At 46.0% G+C, this 23,135-nt stretch overlaps 1 protein-coding gene across 1 annotated transcript in view; it reads right to left on the minus strand.

Annotated features, from left to right (window-relative positions):
* LOC126214856 (chaoptin) overlaps positions 1–23,135 on the minus strand; it is a 270,750-nt gene that overhangs the window by 124,728 nt on the left and 122,887 nt on the right. Inside the window, exons 6-8 of the mRNA XM_049941491.1 lie at positions 19,583–19,893; positions 4,005–4,224; positions 1,755–1,979 (exon numbers count right to left, since the gene is read on the minus strand). Coding sequence (XP_049797448.1) covers positions 1,755–1,979; positions 4,005–4,224; positions 19,583–19,893 — 756 coding nt within the window. The remainder of the gene's footprint in view (positions 1–1,754; positions 1,980–4,004; positions 4,225–19,582; positions 19,894–23,135) is intronic.

A 23,135-nucleotide genomic window follows, 5' to 3' on the forward strand; every position in this document is an offset into this window, starting at 1 on the left:
ATTCACACAAGGTTGGCGCCGGTGGTGGCACCTACAACGTACTAACATGAGGAAAGTTTCCAACCGATTTCTCATAGACAAACAGCAGTTGAACGGCGTTGCCTGGTGAAATGTTGTTGTCATGCCTCCTGTAAGGAGGAGGAATGCGTACCATCAAAAAAAATGGTTCAAATGGCTCTGAGCACTATGGGACTTAACATCTGAGGTCATCAGTCCCCTACAACTTAGAACTACTTAAACCTAACTAACCTAAGGACATCACACACATCCATGCCAGAGGCAGGATTCGAACCTGCGACCGTAGCAGTCGCGCGGTTCCGGACTGCAGCGCCTAGAACCGCTGGCCACTGCGGTCGGCCGTACCATCACGTTGCCGACTTTGATAAAGGTCGGATTGTATCCTATCGCGATTGCGGTTTATCGTATCGCGACATTGCTGCTCGCGTTGGTCGAGATCCAATGACTTTTAGCATAATATGGAATCGGTGGGTTCAGGAGGGTAATACGGAACGCCGCGATGGACCCCAACGGCCTCGAATCACTAGCAGTCGAGATGACAGGCATCTTATCCGCATGGCTGTAACGGATAGTGCAGCCACGTCTAGATCCCTGAGTCAACAGACGGGAACGTTTGCAAGACAACAACCATCTGCACGAACGACGTTTGCAGTAGCATGGACTACTAGCTCGCAGACCGTGGCTGCGGTTAACCTTGACGCTGCATCACAGACAGGAGCGCCTGCGACGGTGTACTCAACGACGAACCTGGGAGCACGAATGGCAAAACGTCATTTTTTCGGATGAATCCAGGTTCTGTTTACAGCATCACGATGGTCGCATTCGTGTTTGGCGACATCGCAGTGAACTCACATTGGAAGCGTGTATTCGTCATCGCCATACTGGCGTGTCACCCGGCGTGATGGTATGGTGTGCCATTGGTTACACGTCACGGTCACCTCTTGTTCGCATTGACGGCGCTTTGAACAGTGGACGTTACATTTCAGATGTGTTAAGACCCGTGGCTCTACCCTTCATTCGATGCCTACGAAACATTACATTTCAGCATGATAAAGCTCGGCCGCATGTTGCAGGTCCTGTACGAGCCTTTCTGGATACAGAAAATGTTGGAGTGGTGCCCTGGCCAGCACATTCTGCAGATCTCTCACCAATTGAAAACATCTGGTCAACGGTGGCCGAGCAACTGGCTCGTCACAATACGCCAGTCACTACTCTTGATGAACTGTGGTATCGTATTGTAGCTGCATGAACAGCTGCACCTGTATACCCCATCCAAGCTCTGTTTGACTCAATGCCCAGGCGTATCAAGGCCGTTATTACGGCCAGATGTGGTTGTTCTGGCTACTGATTTCTCAGGATCTATGCACTCAAATTGCGTGAAAATGTAATCGCATGTCAGTTCTAGTATATTATATTTGTCCAATGAATACCTGTTTATCATCTGCATTTCTTCTTGGTGTAGCAAATGTAATGGCCAGTATTGTAGTTGAGGATGCTGTGTGAAATTAAGAGATTGGCGCAGAAGAGGATGTCGCGAAAGGCCAAATAAATTCACTCAGTAGACTGATGGCTCTATACCCTCCTCCCCGCTAGACGGCGAAAATAAAAGAAAAAAATTGTTTGCATTTGTAGCTGTTGAGAAATGTTGGGAATGAATAAAGTGTTTGTGAAAATGAGTTTGTTTTGATGGACGGACTCTACAAGTGTGAACACGGTGATGTTATCCTGAGGCCCACCTGGAAGGTGCCCTTGGGCACGTGCTCGATCTGGTTGTCCTGGAGCTGGAGCACGCGCAGCCGCCGGAGGAAGTGGAACGAGGTCTCGGGCATGGTGCGCAACCGGTTGTTGCTCATGTCGAGGCTCTCCAGGTTGACCAGCGGACGCAACGCCTCGTGTGGCAGCGTCCCCACAGAGCTGGCTAGACCGTGGGCCATCCGCAGCCAGGTCAGCGAGTGGCCAATCTGCAAAACGAAGTGGTCTCCCAGTCCCAGCTACCCAACACACAACCCAGCAGGCTGTCGATCGTGCTGAGGTTGTATAGATTCACCAACACCTGCAGCGGCTCTTGCGGCAGCGTCAGCATGTATCTGGTAACCTCAGCGAATGACATATGTCTGGGGAGAAGCATTCTCTGATATGCAACTACCCACTACTAGAGCCCATTTGGTTGTTGATCAAGTTAGAGATGCACAGACTCGTTAACAGCTGCAGCACGTAATGTAGACGTGTCCCCGTGTAGTTGGTTAAACTGTGGGCCAGGTTATACCGTCTAAGGACGTCTTGTATCAGTATTTCATTAGGTCGCTAAAATCACGTTTTGTTTAAAATTATATTTGCTGACACGTTTGAGACCAGCACATCATCATAAGGTCTTCCAAGTGAAACAAAATTGTCGTGAAAGTATAAGTACTACGACATTAAGAGAAAACATATTTTAAAACATTCACAATAAAGTTAACATACCACAGAAAATGCCGTAATACATAGCATTGTGTCACATAACTACATTCTAAACATCGGCTCTCAGCTGATGGTGGTCAACCTTTTCATAAACTAACTAGCAATACATGACACCAGCTGACATACAGGGTGACAATTATTGGACTATATGAAAATAACGTAAATTAGTTAAAAACTACGGCGTGCACACACTTTATTCAACATGTAAATGTGGTGTCACCGCCAGACACCACACTTGCTAGGTGGTAGCCTTTAAATCGGCCGCGGTCCATTAGTATACGTTGGACCCGCGTGTCGCCACTATTAGTGATTGCAGACCGAGCGCCGCCACACGGCAGGTCTAGTCTAGAGAGACTCCAAAGCACTCGTCCCAGTTGGACAGCCGACTTTGCTAGCGATGGTTCACTGTCTACATACGCTCTCATTTCAGCTACGTCATTTGCTACGACCTAGCAAGGCGCCATATTCAATCACTATATTCAATAATGTATTCTGAACAGATAATATTGTGAATCACGTACCGTCAAGAGCGACGTTCATCATTAATGGATTAAAGTTAAGTATCAAACTAATGACATCCGCTTTCTGAATTCTCATTCCTTGTTATGTTCCAGACCTCACGTCAGTATAGTTCTTGCCTCCTCACGCCAGCCTGCGTGAGCTAAAACGCGTGCATTTCGGCCTCCACTCGTAACACGGTGTTGGCTCTTCTCCCAACAGTAAACGTCACTATAGATATTCGGATTTAGGTTATGACATGTTCGATATGCCAGCCATCAGTTAGCTATATGTTTTTAGTGGCGTTAAAAGCGTGCGCTACAAGTAGACGGACAAATTAATAATAACAATAGTTTCCGGAATGAGATATTCACTCTGCAGCGGAGTGTGCGCTGATATGAAACTTACTGGCAGATTAAAACTGTGTGCCGAACCGAGACTCGAACTCGAGACCTTTGCCTTTTGCGGGCAAGTGCTCTACCATCTGAACTACCCAAGCACGACTCACGCCCCGTCCTCACAGCTTTACTTCTGCCAGTATCTCGTCTCCTACCTTCCAAACTTTACAGAAGCTCTCCTGACTGTTCGCAGAAGGTAATGTTTCCAACAACTGAGAGGTCTTGCAGACGCAATTGAGAACAACGACCAGAAAGGCTGAGTGAAGTGATACTAGTGGAAAATAAAGCCCGACAGCATTAGGGCGAAGGAGATTTTGTTATTGATGACTAAAGGCTCTGTCATGTTACGTGCTGTGTTTATCGATCTTAGAAAAAAAAACCACAAACTTATGTGCCAATCTGATATCAAGAATTGGAGAGGTTCCAATACTGAACCCTGTGGGACACAACAGTAGTAATCTGAAATCGCCTAATAGATTTGATTTTATTTAAAGTATGCCAATTTCATTAGATTTAAAAATTACGGGATATAATAATGCAATCTGCGACATTAGCTGTTACATAATTTCTTTTTTTGTGATTGATGAAAAAAGCATAGTCTGAACGGAACTACGTGGCAAGCGGGCTCACCTCAGTGAAGGCGTCCGGCTCGATGAGCGAGATGGCGTTCTCGGACAGGTCGAGGCGGCGCACGGCGCGCGCGTGCATGAAGGCGTGGTTCTTGATGGTGCGCAGGTTGCCGCGCACCACCCGCACCTCCTCCAGGTCGACGCCGAACTCGAGGAAGTCGTCCGGCGCGAGGTGCGGCTGCGGCAGCCGCGACAGCGACAGCGAGCGCAGGTTGCGCATCCTGACGTGATGAAGGACATTCGTCTCACTTCGGGTCGAAAGCTCGACCGCTAATGTATCCGCTAGCACTGCTGCTTCACTCTTCTACTTCTAGATCTACATATCTACATCTACATACATACGCCTCAAGCCACTGTATGGTACGTGGCGGAGGGTACCCTGCACCAGTCATTTCCTTTCCCAATCCACTAGCAAAGAGAATGAGGTAAAAGTACTGTCTATGTGCTTCAATATGAGCATAGGGAGGACGATGGTTCAAACCAGCGTCTGGCCATCCTGATTTAGGTTTTCCATAATTTCGCTAAATCACTTCAGGCAGAGAATAGGATGGTTCCTTTGAAAGGACAGGACCGACTTCCTTCCCCATCCTTCCCTACTCCGATGGGACCGATGACCCTGCTGTATGGACCCCTCTGCCAAATCAGCCTCCCCACTTGCCAGTCTGTACAAGCCCTAATCTGCCTAATCTCATTTTCATGTCCGCATGCGAAATGTGCCTTAGCGGTAGCAGAATTGTTCTGTAGTCAGTCTCAAATGCCAATTTTCTAGATACTGCCCCTTGAAGAAAAAAAAAAACAAAAAAAAAAAGCGTCGCCTTGCCCCACCCCAGTGATTCCCATTTGAGTACCCGAAGTATGTCCAGTATGTTCATAATACTTAACTGTTGTTCAAACATTTTTGCGTCATCAGCTTTCTTAAAGATTTGATGGGATTGCCACGTACTTCTCTCCTGTGCCAAATTACATCCTTAATTATTTGCTGGGTGTATTCCAACCTCTACCTTCCACTACTGTTTTTAACCTCTATAGCTCCCTCTCGTACGATAGAAGTTAGTCCCCCATCTCTCAACCCATGTCCCATCATCCTGTCCTGGTGTGGATCCCAAGCAATCGATTAGTACTCAACAATGGGTCGCACTAGTATCCTATATGCGGTATCATTTCCAGATGAACCACACTTTCCCAAAATCCTCCAATAAACCGAAGTCTACTATTCACCTTCCCACTGCAATCCCTAGGTGCTCATTCCATTTCATATTGCTCTTCAACGTTACGCCTAGATATTTAACCAACTTGACTGTGTCATGCAGTACACTACTAATGCTGCATTAGAACATTACAGGTTTGTTTTTCTTACTCATCTGCATTAACCTACATGTTTCCACATTTAGAGCGAGCTGTCATTTGTTACACCAACTAGAAATTTTGTCTAAATCGTCTTGTAACTTCCTACACTCACTCAACTTCGACACGTTACTGTACAGCACAGCATCATCAGCAAATAACCGCAGACTGCTGCCCACCCTGTCCGACAAACCATTTTTGTGTATAGAGAACAACAGGGGTCCTACTATCACACGTACCTGGGGCACTCCTGACAATGCTTCTGTCCCTGGTGAAAACTCGCCGTCGAGGACAACAAACTGGGTTCCATTATTTAAGAAGTTCAAATGGTTCAAATGGCTCTGAGCACTATGGGACTCAACTGCTGTGGTCATAAGTCCCCTAGAACTTAGAACTACTTAAACCAAACTAACCTAAGGACAGCACACAACACCCAGCCATCACGAGGCAGAGAAAATCCCTGACCCCGCCGGGAATCGAACCCGGGAACCCGGGCGTGGGAAGCGAGAACGACACCGCACGACCACGAGATGCGGGCTAAGAAGTCTTCGAGCCACTCACACACTTATGAAGTTATTCTATAAGCTCATTCCTTCTTTAACAGCCTGGAATTGAGTACTGTGTCGAACCGCTTCCGGAAAACTAGAAATGTGGCGTCTGCCTGTTGCTGACCATCCATAGTTCATAGTGTATCAAGGGAGAAAAGAGCAAGCTGAGTTTCGGGCGAGCTATGCTTTCTAAAACGGTGCTGATTTGTGGAAAGAAGCTTTTCCCTCTCAATGAAATTTATTATATTCGAACAGAGAATCCGTTCAAGAGTTCTGCAATAAACTAATGTTGCAGATATTGGTCGGAAATTTTGAGGATCCGTTCTTTTATGCTTCTCATACGCAGGAGCCACCTGCACCTTTTTCCAGTCGCTTGGGGCTTCGCGCTGGCTGAGAGATACGCAATAAATGCAGACTTTGTAAAACCGAATTGGTAATCCGTCAAGACCTGGCGACTTATTTGTTTTCAAAACTTTTAGTTGTTTCCCTACACAAGCGATGCTTATTACAATTTCCTCCATAGGGGAGTCTATGCGATGGTCTAACTACGATATACACTCCTGGAAATGGAAAAAAGAACACATTGACACCGGTGTGTCAGACCAACCATACTTGCTCCGGACACTGCGAGAGGGCTGTACAAGCAATGATCACACGCACGGCACAGCGGACACACCAGGAACCGCGGTGTTGGCCGTCGAATGGCACTAGCTGCGCAGCATTTGTGCACCGCCGCCGTCAGTGTCAGCCAGTTTGCCGTGGCATACGGAGCTCCTTCGCAGTCTTTAACACTGGTAGCATGCCGCGACAGCGTGGACGTGAACCGTATGTGCAGTTGACGGACTTTGAGCGAGGGCGTATAGTGGGCATGCGGGAGGCCGGGTGGACGTACCGCCGAATTGCTCAACACGTGGGGCGTGAGGTCTCCACAGTACATCGATGTTGTCGCCAGTGGTCGGCGGAAGGTGCACGTGCCCGTCGACCTGGGACCGGACCGCAGCGACGCACGGATGCACGCCAAGACCGTAGGATCCTACGCAGTGCCGTAGGGGACCGCACCGCCACTTCCCAGCAAATTAGGGACACTGTTGCTCCTGGGGTATCGGCGAGGACCATTCGCAACCGTCTCCATGAAGCTGGGCTACGGTCCCGCACACCGTTAGGCCGTCTTCCGCTCACGCCCCAACATCGTGCAGCCCGCCTCCAGTGGTGTCGCGACAGGCGTGAATGGAGGGACGAATGGAGACGTGTCGTCTTCAGCGATGAGAGTCGCTTCTGCCTTGGTGCCAATGATGGTCGTATGCGTGTTTGGCGCCGTGCAGGTGAGCGCCACAATCAGGACTGCATACGACCGAGGCACACAGGGCCAACACCCGGCATCATGGTGTGGGGAGCGATCTCCTACACTGGCCGTACACCACTGGTGATCGTCGAGGGGACACTGAATAGTGCACGGTACATCCAAACCGTCATCGAACCCATCGTTCTACCATTCCTAGACCGGCAAGGGAACTTGCTGTTCCAACAGGACAATGCACGTCTGCATGTATCCCGTGCCACCCAACGTGCTCTAGAAGGTGTAAGTCAACTACCCTGGCCAGCAAGATCTCCGGATCTGTCCCCCATTGAGCATGTTTGGGACTGGATGAAGCGTCGTCTCACGCGGTCTGCACGTCCGGCACGAACGCTGGTCCAACTGAGGCGCCAGGTGGAAATGGCATGGCAAGCCGTTCCACAGGACTACATCCAGCATCTCTACGATCGTCTCCACGGGAGAATAGCAGCCTGCATTGCTGCGAAAGGTGGATATACACTGTACTAGTGCCGACATTGTGCATGCTCTGTTGCCTGTGTCTATGTGCCTGTGGTTCTGGCAGTGTGATCATGTGATGTATCTGACCCCAGGAATGTGTCAATAAGGTTTCCCCTTCCTGGGACAATGAATTCACGGTGTTCTTATTTCAATTTCCAGGAGTGTATTTGTGGAATTCTCCTGCTTGAACTATTTCTTAAATGCGAAATTTCAAAATTCGGCTTAACTGGTCAACTAGTGACTGGTATCCTTCACACCCGGAGAAGAAGTTTAGAATACACTATCTGATCAAAAGTATCCGGACATAGGCACATAACGCGGAATTTACCACCAGATGTCACGAGAGATACACTCGACAATATAAAAACAGACGCAGAGGATTGTGTTGTCAGTAGAGAAGCAGTGACAGCAGAGTGAGTCCGTCATGAGAACTCGGTGACTTCGAACACCAGCTAGTCACTGGATATCGCCCAACTAACAGATCCATAACGGATATTTCAATCGTTCTAAAGGTGCCTAAGTCAACTGTTGTCGGTGTAATTATGCATGTTTCCAGCTGGGGATAATCAGCCGCTTAGTAATTGTTAAAATTCATCGTGAAACCTTCGGCTCTGATTTATTTTCCACAATTCGCTATTAGTTTCGGTCAGTGACTACCATCAAGCTTAGTCTAAAACGAATAAATCAAAGCATTAGAGATTGCATAGTTTAGAGGGAAATATGAGATTAAATAGTATTTCACTTGTTGGCATAAACGGCAGGAAAGTTAAACCATAATTTCAACAAAAGTAATTTGCTCTTTTAAGCCCATCGTAGTAAGTAGAAAAATTGTCACAGTAATAGCTGTTTACGATAATTTTCGTCGAGGAGGAAGCCCACATGGGCGACTAGTAAGCCAGTGATAGTTGTAACGAGGCCAAACAGTCTAGGACGCAGTCACAGACAATGCCATGTCACAGTTAAAATTATTACATATGCTAGCAATCGTGCTATAGATTTACTAAGAGGTGCATTATAATCTTTGGTTCCATGTCAACACACTACATTAGTGCGCTAGATCTTGAAATTCCGTATATACAAACGCTACACGTCACGAAGCGACACAATAGGTACCTTTGTAAGTTAAAATACTTCATAACTACCGAAAATAAATTAGCTTAAACCATAGAAAACCATTTAATGACATCAATACCTCAGGTAAAGCTACACTGGCGAAATTTTTTATGTTACAGAAACATCGTTTTTTGCCGAAAAATACACAACTGGCCATTAAAATTGCTACACCACGAAGATGACGTGCTACACACGCGAAATTTAACCGACAGGAAGAAGATGCTGTGATATGCAAATGATTAGCTTTTCAGAGCATTCACACAAGTTTGGCGCCGGTGGCGACACCTACAACGTGCGGACATGAGGAAAGTCTCCAACCGATTTCTCATACACGAACAGCAGTTGACCGGCGTTGCCTGGTGAAACGTTGTTGTGATGCCTCGTGTGAGGAGGAGAAATGCGTACCATCACGTTTCCGACTTTCATAAATGTCGGATTGTAGCCTATCACGATTGCGGTTTATCGTATCGCGACATTCCTGCTCGCGTTGGTCGAGATCCAATGACTGTTAGCAGAATATGGAATCGGGGGTTCAGGAGGGTAATACGGAACGCCGTGCTGGATCCCAACGGTCTCGCATCACTAGCAGTTGAGATGACAGGCATCTTATCCGCATGGCTGTAACGGATCGTGCAGATACGTCTCGATCCCTGAGTCAACAGATGGGGACGTTTCCAATACAATAACCATCTGCACGAACAGTTCGAAGACGTTTGCAGCAGCATGGACTATCAGCTCGGAGACCATGGCTGCGGTTACCCTTGACGCTGCATCACAGACAGGAGCACCTCAGATGGCGTACTCAACGACGAACCTGGGTGCACGAATGTCAAAACGACATTTTTTCGGATGAATCCAGGTTCTGTTTACAGCATCATGATGGTCACATCCGTGTTTGGCGACAGCGCGGTGAACGCACATTGGAAGCGTGTATTCGTCATCGCCATACTGGCGTATCACCCGGCGTGATGGTATAGAGTGCCATTGGTTACACGTCTCGGTTCAAAATGGTTCAAATGGCTATGGGACTCAACTGCTGTGGTCATAAGTCCCCTAGAACTTAGAACTACTTAAACCTAACTAACCTAAGGACAGCACACAACACCCAGCCATCACGAGGCAGAGAAAATCCCTGACCCCGCCGGGAATCGAACCCGGGAACCCGGGCGTGGGAAGCGAGAACGCTACCGCACGACCACGAGATGCGGGCACACGTCTCGGTCACCTCTTGTTCGCCTTGACGGCACTTTGAACAGTGGACGTTGCATTTCAGATGTGTTACGACCCGTGGCTCTACCCTTCATTCGAACCCTGCGAAACTCTACGTTTCAGCAGGATAACGCACGGCCGCATGTTGCAGGTCCTCTACGTGCCTTTCTGGATACAGAAAATGTTGGAGTGGTGCCCTGGCCAGCACATTCTCCAGATCTCACATCAATTGAAAACATCTGGTCAACGGTGGCCGAGCAACTGGCTCGTCACAATACGCCAGTCACTACTCTTGATGAACTGTGGTATCGTGTTGTAGCTGCATGAGCAGCTGCACCTGTATACCCCATCCAAGCTCTGTTTGACTCAATGCCCAGGCGTATCAAGGCCGTTATTACGGCCAGATGTGGTTGTTCTGACTACTGATTTCTCAGGATCTATGCACCCAAATTGCGTGAAAATGTAATCACATGACAGTTATAGTATATTTGTCCAATGAATACCCGTTTATCATCTGCATTTCTTCTTGGTGTAGCAATTTTAATGGCCAGTAGTGTAAGTCAGCTAAGTTATATTGCCGGGCTAGGATGTTATTATAAACAGATAGATTAATCCAAAATAGCGTATACTAGCATGTAAACATCAGCTTACATAATGGTGCATCGTAAAATTTAATGTACTGTATGAGTAAAATGAAAGCCAACCTCACACCGTATCCTATACCAAAATATAATATAACAGTAATATGGATTCCTCTTGAACATAGACATTAAAACTTTATTACAATTTTAATTCCACATATGCAATGGAAGATATGGAGATATGGGGAGGGGGGTTTCGGGGGAGGGGACTTTTCTGGACAGTAGAAATATTTTTTGATGAAAAAAATGAATATAATGCTTCTAATCCCATTACCCTAATAGTTGCACCTACTCAATGGAACTTCCAGGTGGCAGGGGGGCGGTAGTTGTGGGGAGGGGAAAGGATACCTTTCTGAACACCAGGGGATAAACAGTCTAGTACACCTACAGCTTGCCGGCCGGGGTGGCCGAGCGGTTCTAGGCGCTACAGTCTGGAAGCGCGCGACCGCTACGGTCGCAGGTTCGAATCCTGCCTAGGGGCATGGATGTGTGTGATGTCCTTAGGTTAGTTAGGTTTAAGTAGTTCTAAGTTCTAGGGGACTGATGACCTCAGAGCCATTTTTGAAACCTACAGCTTCAAGAGTGACATTAATGACTTAATTTTATACAGACTCTTAACAGGTGGAGATGGAGGGGGAGGGGTATAGGCAAATTTTATCACTGTGAAGTGGAAATGTAAAGAAACATCTAAATCTGTACGAGGCATATACTTATAGATACAGACCCTACAATTTTGTCGAGGGTGGTTCTAAAAACTCGTATGAAATCAGCGGAAGAAGTCACTCGTCAGTTCGCAAGTGCCACCAGCGGTCCCTCTAGCAGACTGACTGTACGTAGTTAAAAACAATGGGGTACAATGGTCCAGCAGCTCGTCATACGCAGAACAATGCTTGAGGTGGTGTAAGAGCAACGTCGCTGGTCAGTGTACGAGTGCAAACGAGTGGTTCCCAGTCATGAATCACGCACTTCCTGTGGCATCCGACGGAAGGGATTGGGTTCGCGAATGCTTGGAGAACATTACCTACCACTGTGTGGTGTCACAATGAAGTACAGAGATGGTGGCGTTATGAAATGGGGCTGTTTTTGTGGTTAGGGTGTGGTTCCGTGACAGCCCTTAAGAAGTCGGTAAATGAAGAAGGGTGTGAATATAATTTACAGCATTGTTCTTGTTGTGGTCGTCAGTCCAAAGATGATTTGATGCACTTCTCCATGCTACACTATCCTCTGCTAGTCCATCTCCGAAAGCTGCTGCCCCCTACATCCTTCTGAATCTGCTTAGTGTATTCATCTCTTGGTATCCCTCTACGATTTTTAAACTCCACGCTTCCCTTCGATACTAAATTGGTGATCCCTTGATGCCTCAGAACACGTCCTACCAACCGATCCCTTCTTCTTCTCAAGCTGTGCCACAAATTCCTCTTCTGCCAATTCTATTCAGTACCTCCTCATTAGTTACGTGATCTACCCATCTAATCTTCAGCATTCTTCTGTAGCATCTCTTTTCGAAAGCTTCTATTCTCTTCTTGTCTACACTGTTTATTGTCCATGTTTCACTTCCGCACATGGCTACGCCCCATGTAAGTTCTTTTAGAAAATACTTCCTGACACTTAAATCTATAATCGATGCTAATAAACTTCTCTTATTCATTAACGCTTTCCTTGCTACTGCCAGTCTACTTTTTATATCCTCCCTACTTCGACCATCATCAGTTACTTTGCTTCCCAAATAGAAAAACCCATTTACGACTTAAGTCGCTCATTTCCTAATCTAATTCCCTCTGTATCAGTGATTTAATTCGACTACATTCCATTATCCTCGTTTTATCCTTCTTTCAATACACTGTCCATTGCGTTGAGCTGCTTTTGCAGGTCCTTTGCTGTCTCTGACAATTACAATGTCGTCGGCAAACCTCAAAGTTTTTATTTCTTTTACATGGATTTTAATTCCTTCTTCAAATTTTTCTTTTGTTTCCTTTACTGCTTGCTCAATGTACAGATTGATTAACATCGGTGGAGGGGGGGGGGGGCACAATCCAGTCTCACTCCCTTGCCAACCACTGCTTCGCTTTCATGCCCCTCGACTCTTATAACTGCCATCTGCTTTCTGTACAAATTGTAAATAGCCTTTGCTCCCTGTATTGTACCCCTGCCACCTTCAGAATGTGAAAGAGAGTATTCCAATCAACATTGTCAAAAGCTTTCTCTAAGTCTACAAATGCTAGAAACGTAGGTTTGCCTTTCCTTGACCTATTTTCTACGGTAAGTCGTACGGTCAGTATTGCCCTGCATGTTCCAACATTTCTACGGAATCCAGCCTGATCTTCCTCGAGATCGGCTTCTACCAGTTTTTCCATTCGTCCGTAAAGAATTCATGTTAGCACTTTACAACGATGACTTATTATCCTGATATTTCGGTAATTTTGACATCTGTCAACCCATGCTTTCTTTGTGGTTGAAATTATTATATTCTTCTTGAAGTCTGAGGGTATTTCACCTGTCTCATACATCTTGCTCACCAGATGGTAGAGTTTTGTCAGGACTGGCTCTCCCAAGGCCGTCAGTAGTTCTAATGGGATGTCGTCCACTACCGGGGCCTAGTTTCGGCTTCTATCTTTCAGTGCTCTGTCAAATTCTTGACGCAGTATCACATCTCCCATTTCATCCTCATCTACATCCTCTTCCATTTCCATAATATTGTCCTCAAGAACATCGCCCTTGTATAGACCCTATATAACCTTCCTGATTTCCCTTCTTTGCTTAGGACTGATCTGAACCCTTGATACTCGTACAGGTGGTCTCTTTCCTCCAACTGTCTCATTTCCTGTAGGCAGTATCTCTCTTACCCCTACTGACATATGCTTCTATATCGTTACATTTGTCCGCTAGCCTTCCCTGCTTTGCCATTTTGCTCTTCCTGTCGATCTCATTTTTGAGACGTTTTTATTTCTTTCCGCTTCCTTCATTTACTGCGTTTTTATATTTTCTCCTTTCATCAATTGAATTCAATATCTCTTCTGATCCACAGGGCTTTCTAGTAGCCCTCGTCTTTTTACCTACATGATCATCTGCTACCTTCATTATTTCATCTCTCAAAGCTAAGGATGGATTACCATGATGAGCGGCATAGTGGTGCGTAGAATATCGTCGACGTAACGCCGCGCAGTAAGGGTCGTGCAGATGACAACCGAAGGGTTCCTGCGATGAAAAGAAATGGCACCCCAGACCATCACTCCTGGACGTCGGTCTTTATGGCGGGCGACATTCAGTTGCTCTGTACGGACCTTTAACTCCTCAGTCACTGACCTGAGAGAAATTCCGACAAGTGACTACGGGGCTCACGTCCTGAAGCACTGAACGGCAGTCGTACCCATGTCTCTGCTGATTAGGTCCAGTCGGAAGAGGGTGTACTGGAAGACTCTTTCCTACCGGGATGCTCTGTACTTTTGCCTCGACCTGGTTACGCACTGACCAGAGAATTTGTAACAAGAGAGTACAGGGCCACCTTCTGAGGTCCTGCTGCTGATTAGGTCCAGTTGTAACACCATAGCTTAGACATTACATACCTATTGTTGATTCATTTAGCTTTCTATTTTGTTCAACATCCCATCGTTGAACTTCTGTCATTAGTGTACGATTAATTCGGTATTGTAATGAAGTACAATGTCTGTAATGATCTTTTGTCTTCCTCATATAATCTATTTGGTTATCTTTAAAATTAAATAATATTATTTAAATAATTTTGTGTAGAATTACCAATATATGCAAACGTTCTGTTTTATTTAAAATGTTTGTTTGCTGTTATGTAAACTGCTGACCTTCACTTAGGGTTCTTAGTTATTTCTTATGTAAAAGGTGTTGTGATTCCCCTCAGGAATGGAACTGTGTAGCGTGCGCAAATTGTGGATGGTCTAGGTAGAAAAGGTGGAACCAAGAGTCAGTCGGGGACGAGCCAAACTGTCAACTGCTCATGTAAAAGTTGTGTATTGTGTTGGTTCTGACAGAGGCTTTTCCTGGCGCTTTCCAATGCCTCGGATGGATGGATAAAGAGCTGGAGCTATTCTGGAATTGATGTCTATCATCGCCACGAAGAAATGATAGAGTCCGGCAATTCTACCTGCAAATCCACCTACCAACATGCAATCGCCACCACATTGCGCAGTCACTGTAATGGAACACTGTAGTAATGTACAGTGAAGGATCAGCTCATTGGATGTTTAGTGTACTCAAATACAAGGTAATTTTTAACTGAACTCTTGGACCTACCGTGATTTATCCTCAGTCACATATCCACTTAGGGTTCCTCCCACGCTAAAGTGCTTTCCGAGTGTCCTTTATTGAAAGAAAGTTAATGTGGCAAGAGAGTGAGCCAGAGTACATGATGCTTGCTGAAAATAATTTTTCTATTAAAACTGATTATTAATATCTTGTTGCCAACTTCAAAATTAAAAGTTCTTAAAACTGAGGCTTATAAAGTTTTGCTTAGTAAATGATCACATTGCTGCCTGTTGTAAATAGCAAAAGGTGAGTCAGTTTCTTACAGATATGTCAAGTTGTGTTCTACTGCACTAAGAGACGAGAACTAATACTGTTGAAGGTTACATGTTCATACTTTTTAAGGGCTTGTTTCTTTAGTGTATTGAAAGTGTGTTTAGTATGCTCCGCTACAGTGGTCACTGAAAGAAGTTCAAATGCACATAGTTACTTAATTATAGCAAATTTCAATTACTCTTGCTATTCAAGTCAAATTCTGTACAATATTGGGTTCCTCTTGTGTATTAAAAGTGCATATTAATGTTGTAACAGGATCCATAGTTTGCCTATTGTGCTCATGCTACATAACGATTAATAGAAAGACAACTATCTATGAAAACAGTAACTTCTTTATTCAAAAGACTGTGAGAAGTAATCTGTTAGTGAATTCCATTTAACTTTCATTCTAAATAGAAAAGTATTTAGGTGAGAGAGACTTAACCTGTGACCAGTTCATAATTTTGCAGTGAACCACATTTACAATTTTATGTGAGCAAGGAAAATGTTTGAAAAGTAATACTGAACCTATGTCCGATTTGTAATTGTACAGTGAATATTAATAGTAATGTTATAAAGACTATTCAGTTTGAATAAGCCCTGAAAGTAATAGTGTGTATTGTTATCTGTTATATTTGTGCAAATAGTTTGCTCTACTCTGTCAACTCCAGACTTGACGTTAACATATGCAGATGTCAGAGTTCATTGCACTCGCGTGTGGCAAAATATAGGTTGTGTTTGACTGTTCAAGTTACTCATACCTACTTTCTTAAACAAGAATGTTAATTACTACCATGCCTAATTAGGCTGACGGCCGTTTTATTTTTTATTCTTTGAACAGTGTGGATAAGTAAATTATTGTTTGTTACTGTTTGAATATTTACGTAATTCTGACTTTCACTTCCGATAAGCCACCTCCGTTACGTACAACACGGACAACATAACAAAATTCCTCTCTGAGGGTAACACTGCTCTGTTGCGTTATACCATAATTGCTTTAAGAAGATACTTCCGCGCCGTGGTCCATGGAATTCTTTTATTCCTAACGTTTCGTCCAATACTACGTTGGACATCCTTAGAGGTATGGCTGGTTCTGCTGAGTCCAGCCGATTGACGAGTCGGGCTTTCTCTTTTTTTTTTTTTTTCTTTATTGTAATTTTAAAACCTGTGGAACAGGTAGGCTGGCAGCAGCACAAGACGCCGCTCTTCGTTCGAAAAGAGTACAATGATATAAACAGAGAAGAGACATCACTTGGAAAAACGGCGGGAAAAAACAGTAGACACATGAACATAAAAAAACATGAAGCCGTTCACACTCGATGACAATCCACACTACAAACTGTTGACACGACGCACAAACACTGAAGAAAACGATGGCACTGGTGAACGATGGAGTGTGACGGTGAACACTGAACACTAAACATGACGGCACACACGAAACACTGATGGCGGTGATCTCCGGCGCGCGAATGTCCACTTAGCATGTGCGAGTCCGGGGACCTGCCAAGAGGGGAACAGGGGTGAGGTGGGGGAGAGGGGAGAACAAGGATGCCAATGGCTGAGGAGATGGGGGCAGGAGGAGAGGGACAGGGGAGGGGAAGCCCGGGGGAGGAGGGGGGAGAAATGGAGGAGGGAGGGAAAAGGGAGAGAAGGGAGGGAGGGTGGCCAGAAGAGCAAGCACAGGAGGAGGGCGGGACGATCAAAATTGGTAGGAGGGGTAGATGGAGGGGAGGAGGGCATCATCAGGGAGGGGGAGCTGGCAGAAGCCACCTCAGGAGAGGGTAAGGAGGGTGGAGAGATGGAGACCGGGTGGGACGTGCGAATACAGGCGCGGCAGCGGGCGGGGGTGGGAGAGGATCGGGGAGATGAGTGGGTGAGGGGGATCGAGTTTGCGGGAGGTGTACAGGATCCGTATCCTTTCGAGGAAAAGGAGGAGGTGGGGGAAGGGGATGAGATCGTACAGGATCCGCGTGGGGGAGGGGAGATGGATGCGATAGGCGAGGCAGAGAGCATGACGTTCAAGGATTTGGAGGGATTTATAAAAGGTAGGGGGGGGGGCGGGGGCGGAGATCCAAGCCGGATGGGCATAACAAAGGATAGGAAGGATGAGGGATTTATAGGTGTGGAGGATGGTGGAGGGGTCCAGACCCCACGTACGGCCGGAACGAGTCGGGCGTCAGAGAGCGGCCTAAATACCGAGGAAAGTGGACGTGGTGTAGCTTGCACATAGTAGCCGAGAGAAAACTAGTCAAAGATAAAATGTAACTATCGATACTAGTCCGTCATAGATAAAAATCACTTATCGATTCTGTAACGCCACTGTCCATATCTCGCTTAATTTCAAGGCCTCTTTTTTTCTATTAAAATTATCTTCATGTTTATAAATTTCAATAGCCTCCCTATACAGTCATGGATAATAGTTCGTGGTAGCACTTAAAACTGTAGTTTCAGAAAACTTTACTACATGGTCACCTGACTGAAGTGCATGTTCCGCAACGGCCGATTTATCTATTTTACCCAGTCGGCAAAGACTTTTATGCTCCTTTACCCTCGTATTCACACTTCTTTTCGTAGTACCAACACAGACCTTGCCACAAGTATACGGAATTTTATACACACCCCTAGATGATAATGGTGGCCTTCTATCTTTAACAGAACGAAGTACTTGTCCTATTTTTCTGGTACGTTTGAATACCGGTTTCACTTTATGTTTCAGCAAAATTTTGCCGATGCGATCTGTAACGATACTAATGAAAGGTAAAGACACCGTGTTCTTTCATTGCTGTCTACCATCCTTGTCCTTTGGCCTGCTGTAATTAGGTCTTAAAACTCTATTAATTTCTTTGTTTGAGTACCCATTCTTTTCGATGGCCTGTTTCAGATGATTCAGTTCCGTATCCAGATGTTCTGGCGTACAAATCCGTTTTGCCGTCTCCGCTAAACTTTTGATTACACCTTTTATTGTGGGTGATGATTGGAGTTCTTATGTAAGTATCTATCAGTATGTGTGCTCTTCCGAAACATTATGCCATCGGTCTGTCTCATGACTAACACATCAAGAAACGAAATAGTCTGGTCTGACGGACTATTATCGATAGTTACATTTTATCTTTGACTAGTTTTCTCTCTGCTGCTATGTGCAAGCTAGACCACGCCCATTTTCCTCTTGTCCGCAGCTCCTGGTCGTGCGGTAGCGTTCTCGCTTCCCACGCCCGTGTTCCCGGGTTCGATTCCCGGCGCGGTCAGGGATTTTCTCTGCCTCGTGATGACTGGGTGTTGTGTGCTGTCCTTAGGTTAGTTAGGTTTAAGTAGCTCTAAGTTCTAGGTTCTGATGACCATAGATGTTAAGTCCCATAGTCCTCAGAGCCATTTGAACCATTTTCCTCGGTATTTAGGCCGCTCTCCGACGCCCGACTAGTCCCTGATGATGTCCTCCTCCCCTCCATCTACCCCTCCTATCAACTTGAATCTGCCCCCCCACTTCCTGTGTCCTTTTCTTTAGGCACCCTCCCTCCCTTCCAATTCCTTTTCCCCCCCATCCCCCTTCCTCCATCCCTCTTCCCCCGGGCTTCCCCTCCCCCTTCCTCCCTTCCCCCTATCTCCTCTGCCCGTGGCATCTCTGCTCTCCCCTCTCCCTCTCCCACCCTCCCCACCCCTCCTCCTCTCTTGGCAGGTCCCCGGACTCGCACACGCTACGTGGACTTTCGCGCGCCGGAGATCATCGCCATCAGTGTCTCGTATGTGCCGTCGTGTTTAGTGTTCAGTGTTCACCGTCGCACTCCATCGTTCACCTGTGCCATCGTCATCTTCAGTGTTTGTGCGTCGTATCAACAGTTTGCAGTGTGGGTTATCGTCGAGTGTGAACGGCTCCGTGTTTGTCTTTATGTGTCTCCTGTTTTATTGCCCACCGTTCTGTAACTTATGTGTATTCTTACTGTTTTTTCTCATTGTGTATTCTATGGCTGAACAGCAGCGTAGAGTGCTGCTGACAGTATGACTGTTGTACAGATTTTAAAATAAGAAATTTAAAAAAAAAATAAAGCCCGACTCGGCAGTCGGCAGGACTCAGCAGAACCAGCCATACCTCTGAGGATGTCCAACGTAGTATTGGACGAAACGTTAGGAATAGAAGAATTCCATGGACCACGGCCATATAACCCGGGAGAATTATCAATAACAGTACCATCCGGTCGTGAAAGCCTTCATTGTATGATTTAACAAGATAGTTTTATTTCACGACCTGCCTTCAAATTTAAGGTTACGGTATAGCAGTAGCGGACAGTAGTGTTACACCGTCAGTAGAGAGAGTGCTGTGGTTCTCTGTACTCCTGCCTCGAACTCCTTACGTACTGAACGGCGCGCGAGGGGAGGCTGCGGGGCTCACCTCCTGAGGTCCTGTATGGCGGTGATGCCCATGTCCCTGCCGGTGAGGTCCAGCCGGTAGAGCGAGTACTGGAAGCCGGTCAGCGTCTCGGCGGGCCGCACCTGCGAGATGCTGTTGTCGCGCAGGGACAGCGTGCGCAAGAAGTCGAACTCGTGGAACAGCTGCTGCGGCAGCTCGGTCAGGTTGTTGGCGGACAGGTCCAGCGCCTGGAGCGTCGCCTCCAGCCCGGAGAAGGCGCGCGCCGACAGCTCGCTGAGGCCGCAGTCGCGCAGGGACAGCTCGCGGATCTTGGCGTCGCGGAACGCGTCACCCTGCGGGGAAGCATTCACCCAATCAGTCCGGGAACGTTCCTGTCCCACTGGCTCGACCCTCTCAGTGTTGGAGCGTACGACCAACTGAATGTAGCGCATTCCTGGAGAAAAGATGTACCAAACGTCGACCTTACATTGAGAAAATATTTCTGTGGACGCATTCTATGGTGGTGGACCGTGACAGTGGGACATCCGGAAAAGAAGAGAATCCAAGTGTCTGAGATCAAGACTGGTGTTAAGCAGGGAGATGGATTGTCACCATTGTTGTTCAATATAGCACTGGACGAAGTGATCAGGCACTGTAGAGCAATAAACGAGGAAATGGGAATACCAAAGATCCAAGTGGGCGACAAAAAGGACAACAGGGCTCAAGTGAACTGCCTAGCCTTTGCAGATGACACAGCAGTAGTGAAACGGAAGAAGACGCAAAGACACAACCCGACAACTTAAGTAAGGTAGCCAGAAAGATGGGACTGAGGATCGCCTATAACAAGACAGAGACATTAAACACCACTGCAAACTGGGCACCGGAAGGCACTGTGCAAATGGTGGACAAATTTAAGTACCTGGGAGAATTTATAGCAGGAAGGAACAGGAGCAAGGAGGGAATAACAGAGAGGATAAAGAAGATGAGGTCAGCCTTGTGCATGACGGGAGACATATACAATAAAAAGAATATATCCACAGAGGCAAAGATAAGCCACTACAAGGCAACAGTGAGGAATGCAGTATTATATGCTGCTGAGACACTAGGAAGAAATGGGGCAGAGCAACTAGAGAAAGAAGAGAGGAAAATACTGAGAAAAATACTAGGTCCCCAAAGAGGTGGAGAGAGGTGGATGCGAAGACCTAGGGAAGAATTGTACGGAACATGAGAACAATATCCAGCAAGGTTTGCTGGGCATGTAGTTAGGATGAGTATGGACAGAATGACGAAGAGAGTGTGGGAAACAACAGGGAGGACAAAGGGAAAGACATGAACCAAGTGGATTGTTGAACTTCGGAAGGACTGGTTGGAACTGGGGATCAAGGTCGAAGGAAAGGAATATTGGAGGAACAAATATACACCGAGATAATGACAGAGAAGAATACAGGAAAAGATTAGAATGTCACCAGTGGAGCCGCCAGGAGAAACTGAAGATCTCGGAAGAAGAGCGGGAGAGGAGAAGAGAAAGAATGAAGAGGTTCTGGGAGAAGAAGAGGAAAATGCAGACCACGAAGGGGCTACCCGTGGTCCTACAGAGGCCGTAACGCAAGAAGAAGAAGAAGAAGAAGAAGAAGAAGATATACAAGGATGTTGAGAATTAGGTGCTGTACCAGTCACTCACGAGGGGAACATGGCAAATCCCATTCCCCGTTATCTCAGACAGTTTGCACAGTAAAAGAGGAGCCAAAATGAGTGAACACGTGTCCCGGGTTACCCGTAGATATGCGACCGTTTCTGTGAAGATGATGATCAAAGTTTCCAACGCACTTTGGATGCCTCTAAGCGCGCGGAAAAATGTGAAGACATCGAAAAAGATATGACTCTCGGAAGGACAGACTCAGCATACAGGAAAGTCAAAACAACCTTTGGTGACATTAAAAGCAACGGTGGTAACATTAAGAGTGCAACGGGAATTCCACTGTTAAATGCAGAGGAGAGAGCAGATAGGTGGAAAGAATACATTGAAAGCCTCTATGAGGGTGAAGATTTGTCTGATGTGATAGAAGAAGAAGCAGGAGTCGATTTAGAAGAGATAGGGGATCCAGTATTAGAATCGGAATTTAAAAGAGCTTTGGAGGACTTACGGTCAAATAAGGCAGAAGGGATACATAACATTCCATCAGAATTTCTAAAATCATTGGGGGAAGTGGCAACAAAACGACTATTCACGTTGGTGTGTAGAATATATGAGTCTGGCGACATACCATCTGACTTTCGGAAAAGCATCATCCGCACAATTTGGAAGACGGCAAGAGCTGACAAGTGCGAGAATTATCGCACAATCAGCTTAACAGCTCATGCATCGAAGCTGCTTACAAGAATAATATACAGAAGAATGGAAAAGAAAATTGAGAATGCGCTAGGTGACGATCAGTTTGGCTTTAGGAAAAGAAAAGGGACGAGAGAGGCAATTCTGACGTTATGGCTAATAATGGAAGCAAGGCTAAAGAAAAATCAAGACACTTTCATAGGATTTGTCTACCTGGAAAAAGCGTTCGACAATATAAAATGGTGCAAGCTGTTCGAGATTCTGAAAAAAGTAGGGCTAAGCTATAGGGAGAGACGGGTCATATACAATATGTACAACAACCAAGAGGGAATAATAAGAGTGGACGATCAGGAGCGAAGTGCTCGTATTAAGAAGGGTGTAAGACAAGGCTGTAGCCTTTCGCCCCTACTCTTCAATCTGTACATCGAGGAAGCAATGATGGAAATAAAAGAAAGGTTCAGGAGTGGAATTAAAATACAAGGTGAAAGGATATCAATGATACGATTCGCTGATGACATTGCTATCCTGAGTGAAAGTGAAGAAGAATTAAATGATCTGCTGAACGGAATGAACAGTCTAATGAGTACACAGTATGTTTTGAGAGTAAATCGGAGAAAGACGAAGGTAATGAGAAGTAGTAGAAATGAGAACAGCGAGAAGCTTAACATCAGGATTGATGGTCACGAAGTCAATGAAGTTAAGGAATTCTGCTACCTAGGCAGTAAAATAACCAATGACGGACGGAGCAAGGAGGACATCAAAAGCAGACTCGCTATGGCAAAAAAAGGTATTTCTGGCCATGATAAGTCTACTAATATCAAATACCGGCCTTAATTTGAGGAAGAAATTTCTGAGGATGTACGTCTGGAGTACAGCATTGTATGGTAGTGAAACATGGACTGTGTGAAAACCGGAACGGAAGAGAATCGAAGCATTTGAGATGTGGTGCTATAGACGAATGTTGAAAATTAGGTGGACTGATAAGGTAAGGAATGAGGAAAGGAATATGTGGAAAACAGTGATAAGGAGAAGGGACAGGATGATAGGACATCTGCTAAGACATGAGCGAATGACTTCCATGGTACTAGAGGGAGCTGTAGAGGGCAAAAACTGTAGAGGAAGACAGAGATTGGAATACGTCAAGCAAATAATTGAGGACGGAGGTTGCATGTGCTACTCTGAGATGAAGAGGTTAGCACAGGAAAGGAATTCGTGGCGGGCCGCATCAAACCAGTCAGTAGACTGATGGAAAAAAAAAAAAAAGCG

Source organism: Schistocerca nitens, chromosome 12 (assembly GCF_023898315.1).
Source record: "Schistocerca nitens isolate TAMUIC-IGC-003100 chromosome 12, iqSchNite1.1, whole genome shotgun sequence".
In the NCBI taxonomy this organism is placed as follows: domain Eukaryota; kingdom Metazoa; phylum Arthropoda; class Insecta; order Orthoptera; family Acrididae; genus Schistocerca; species Schistocerca nitens.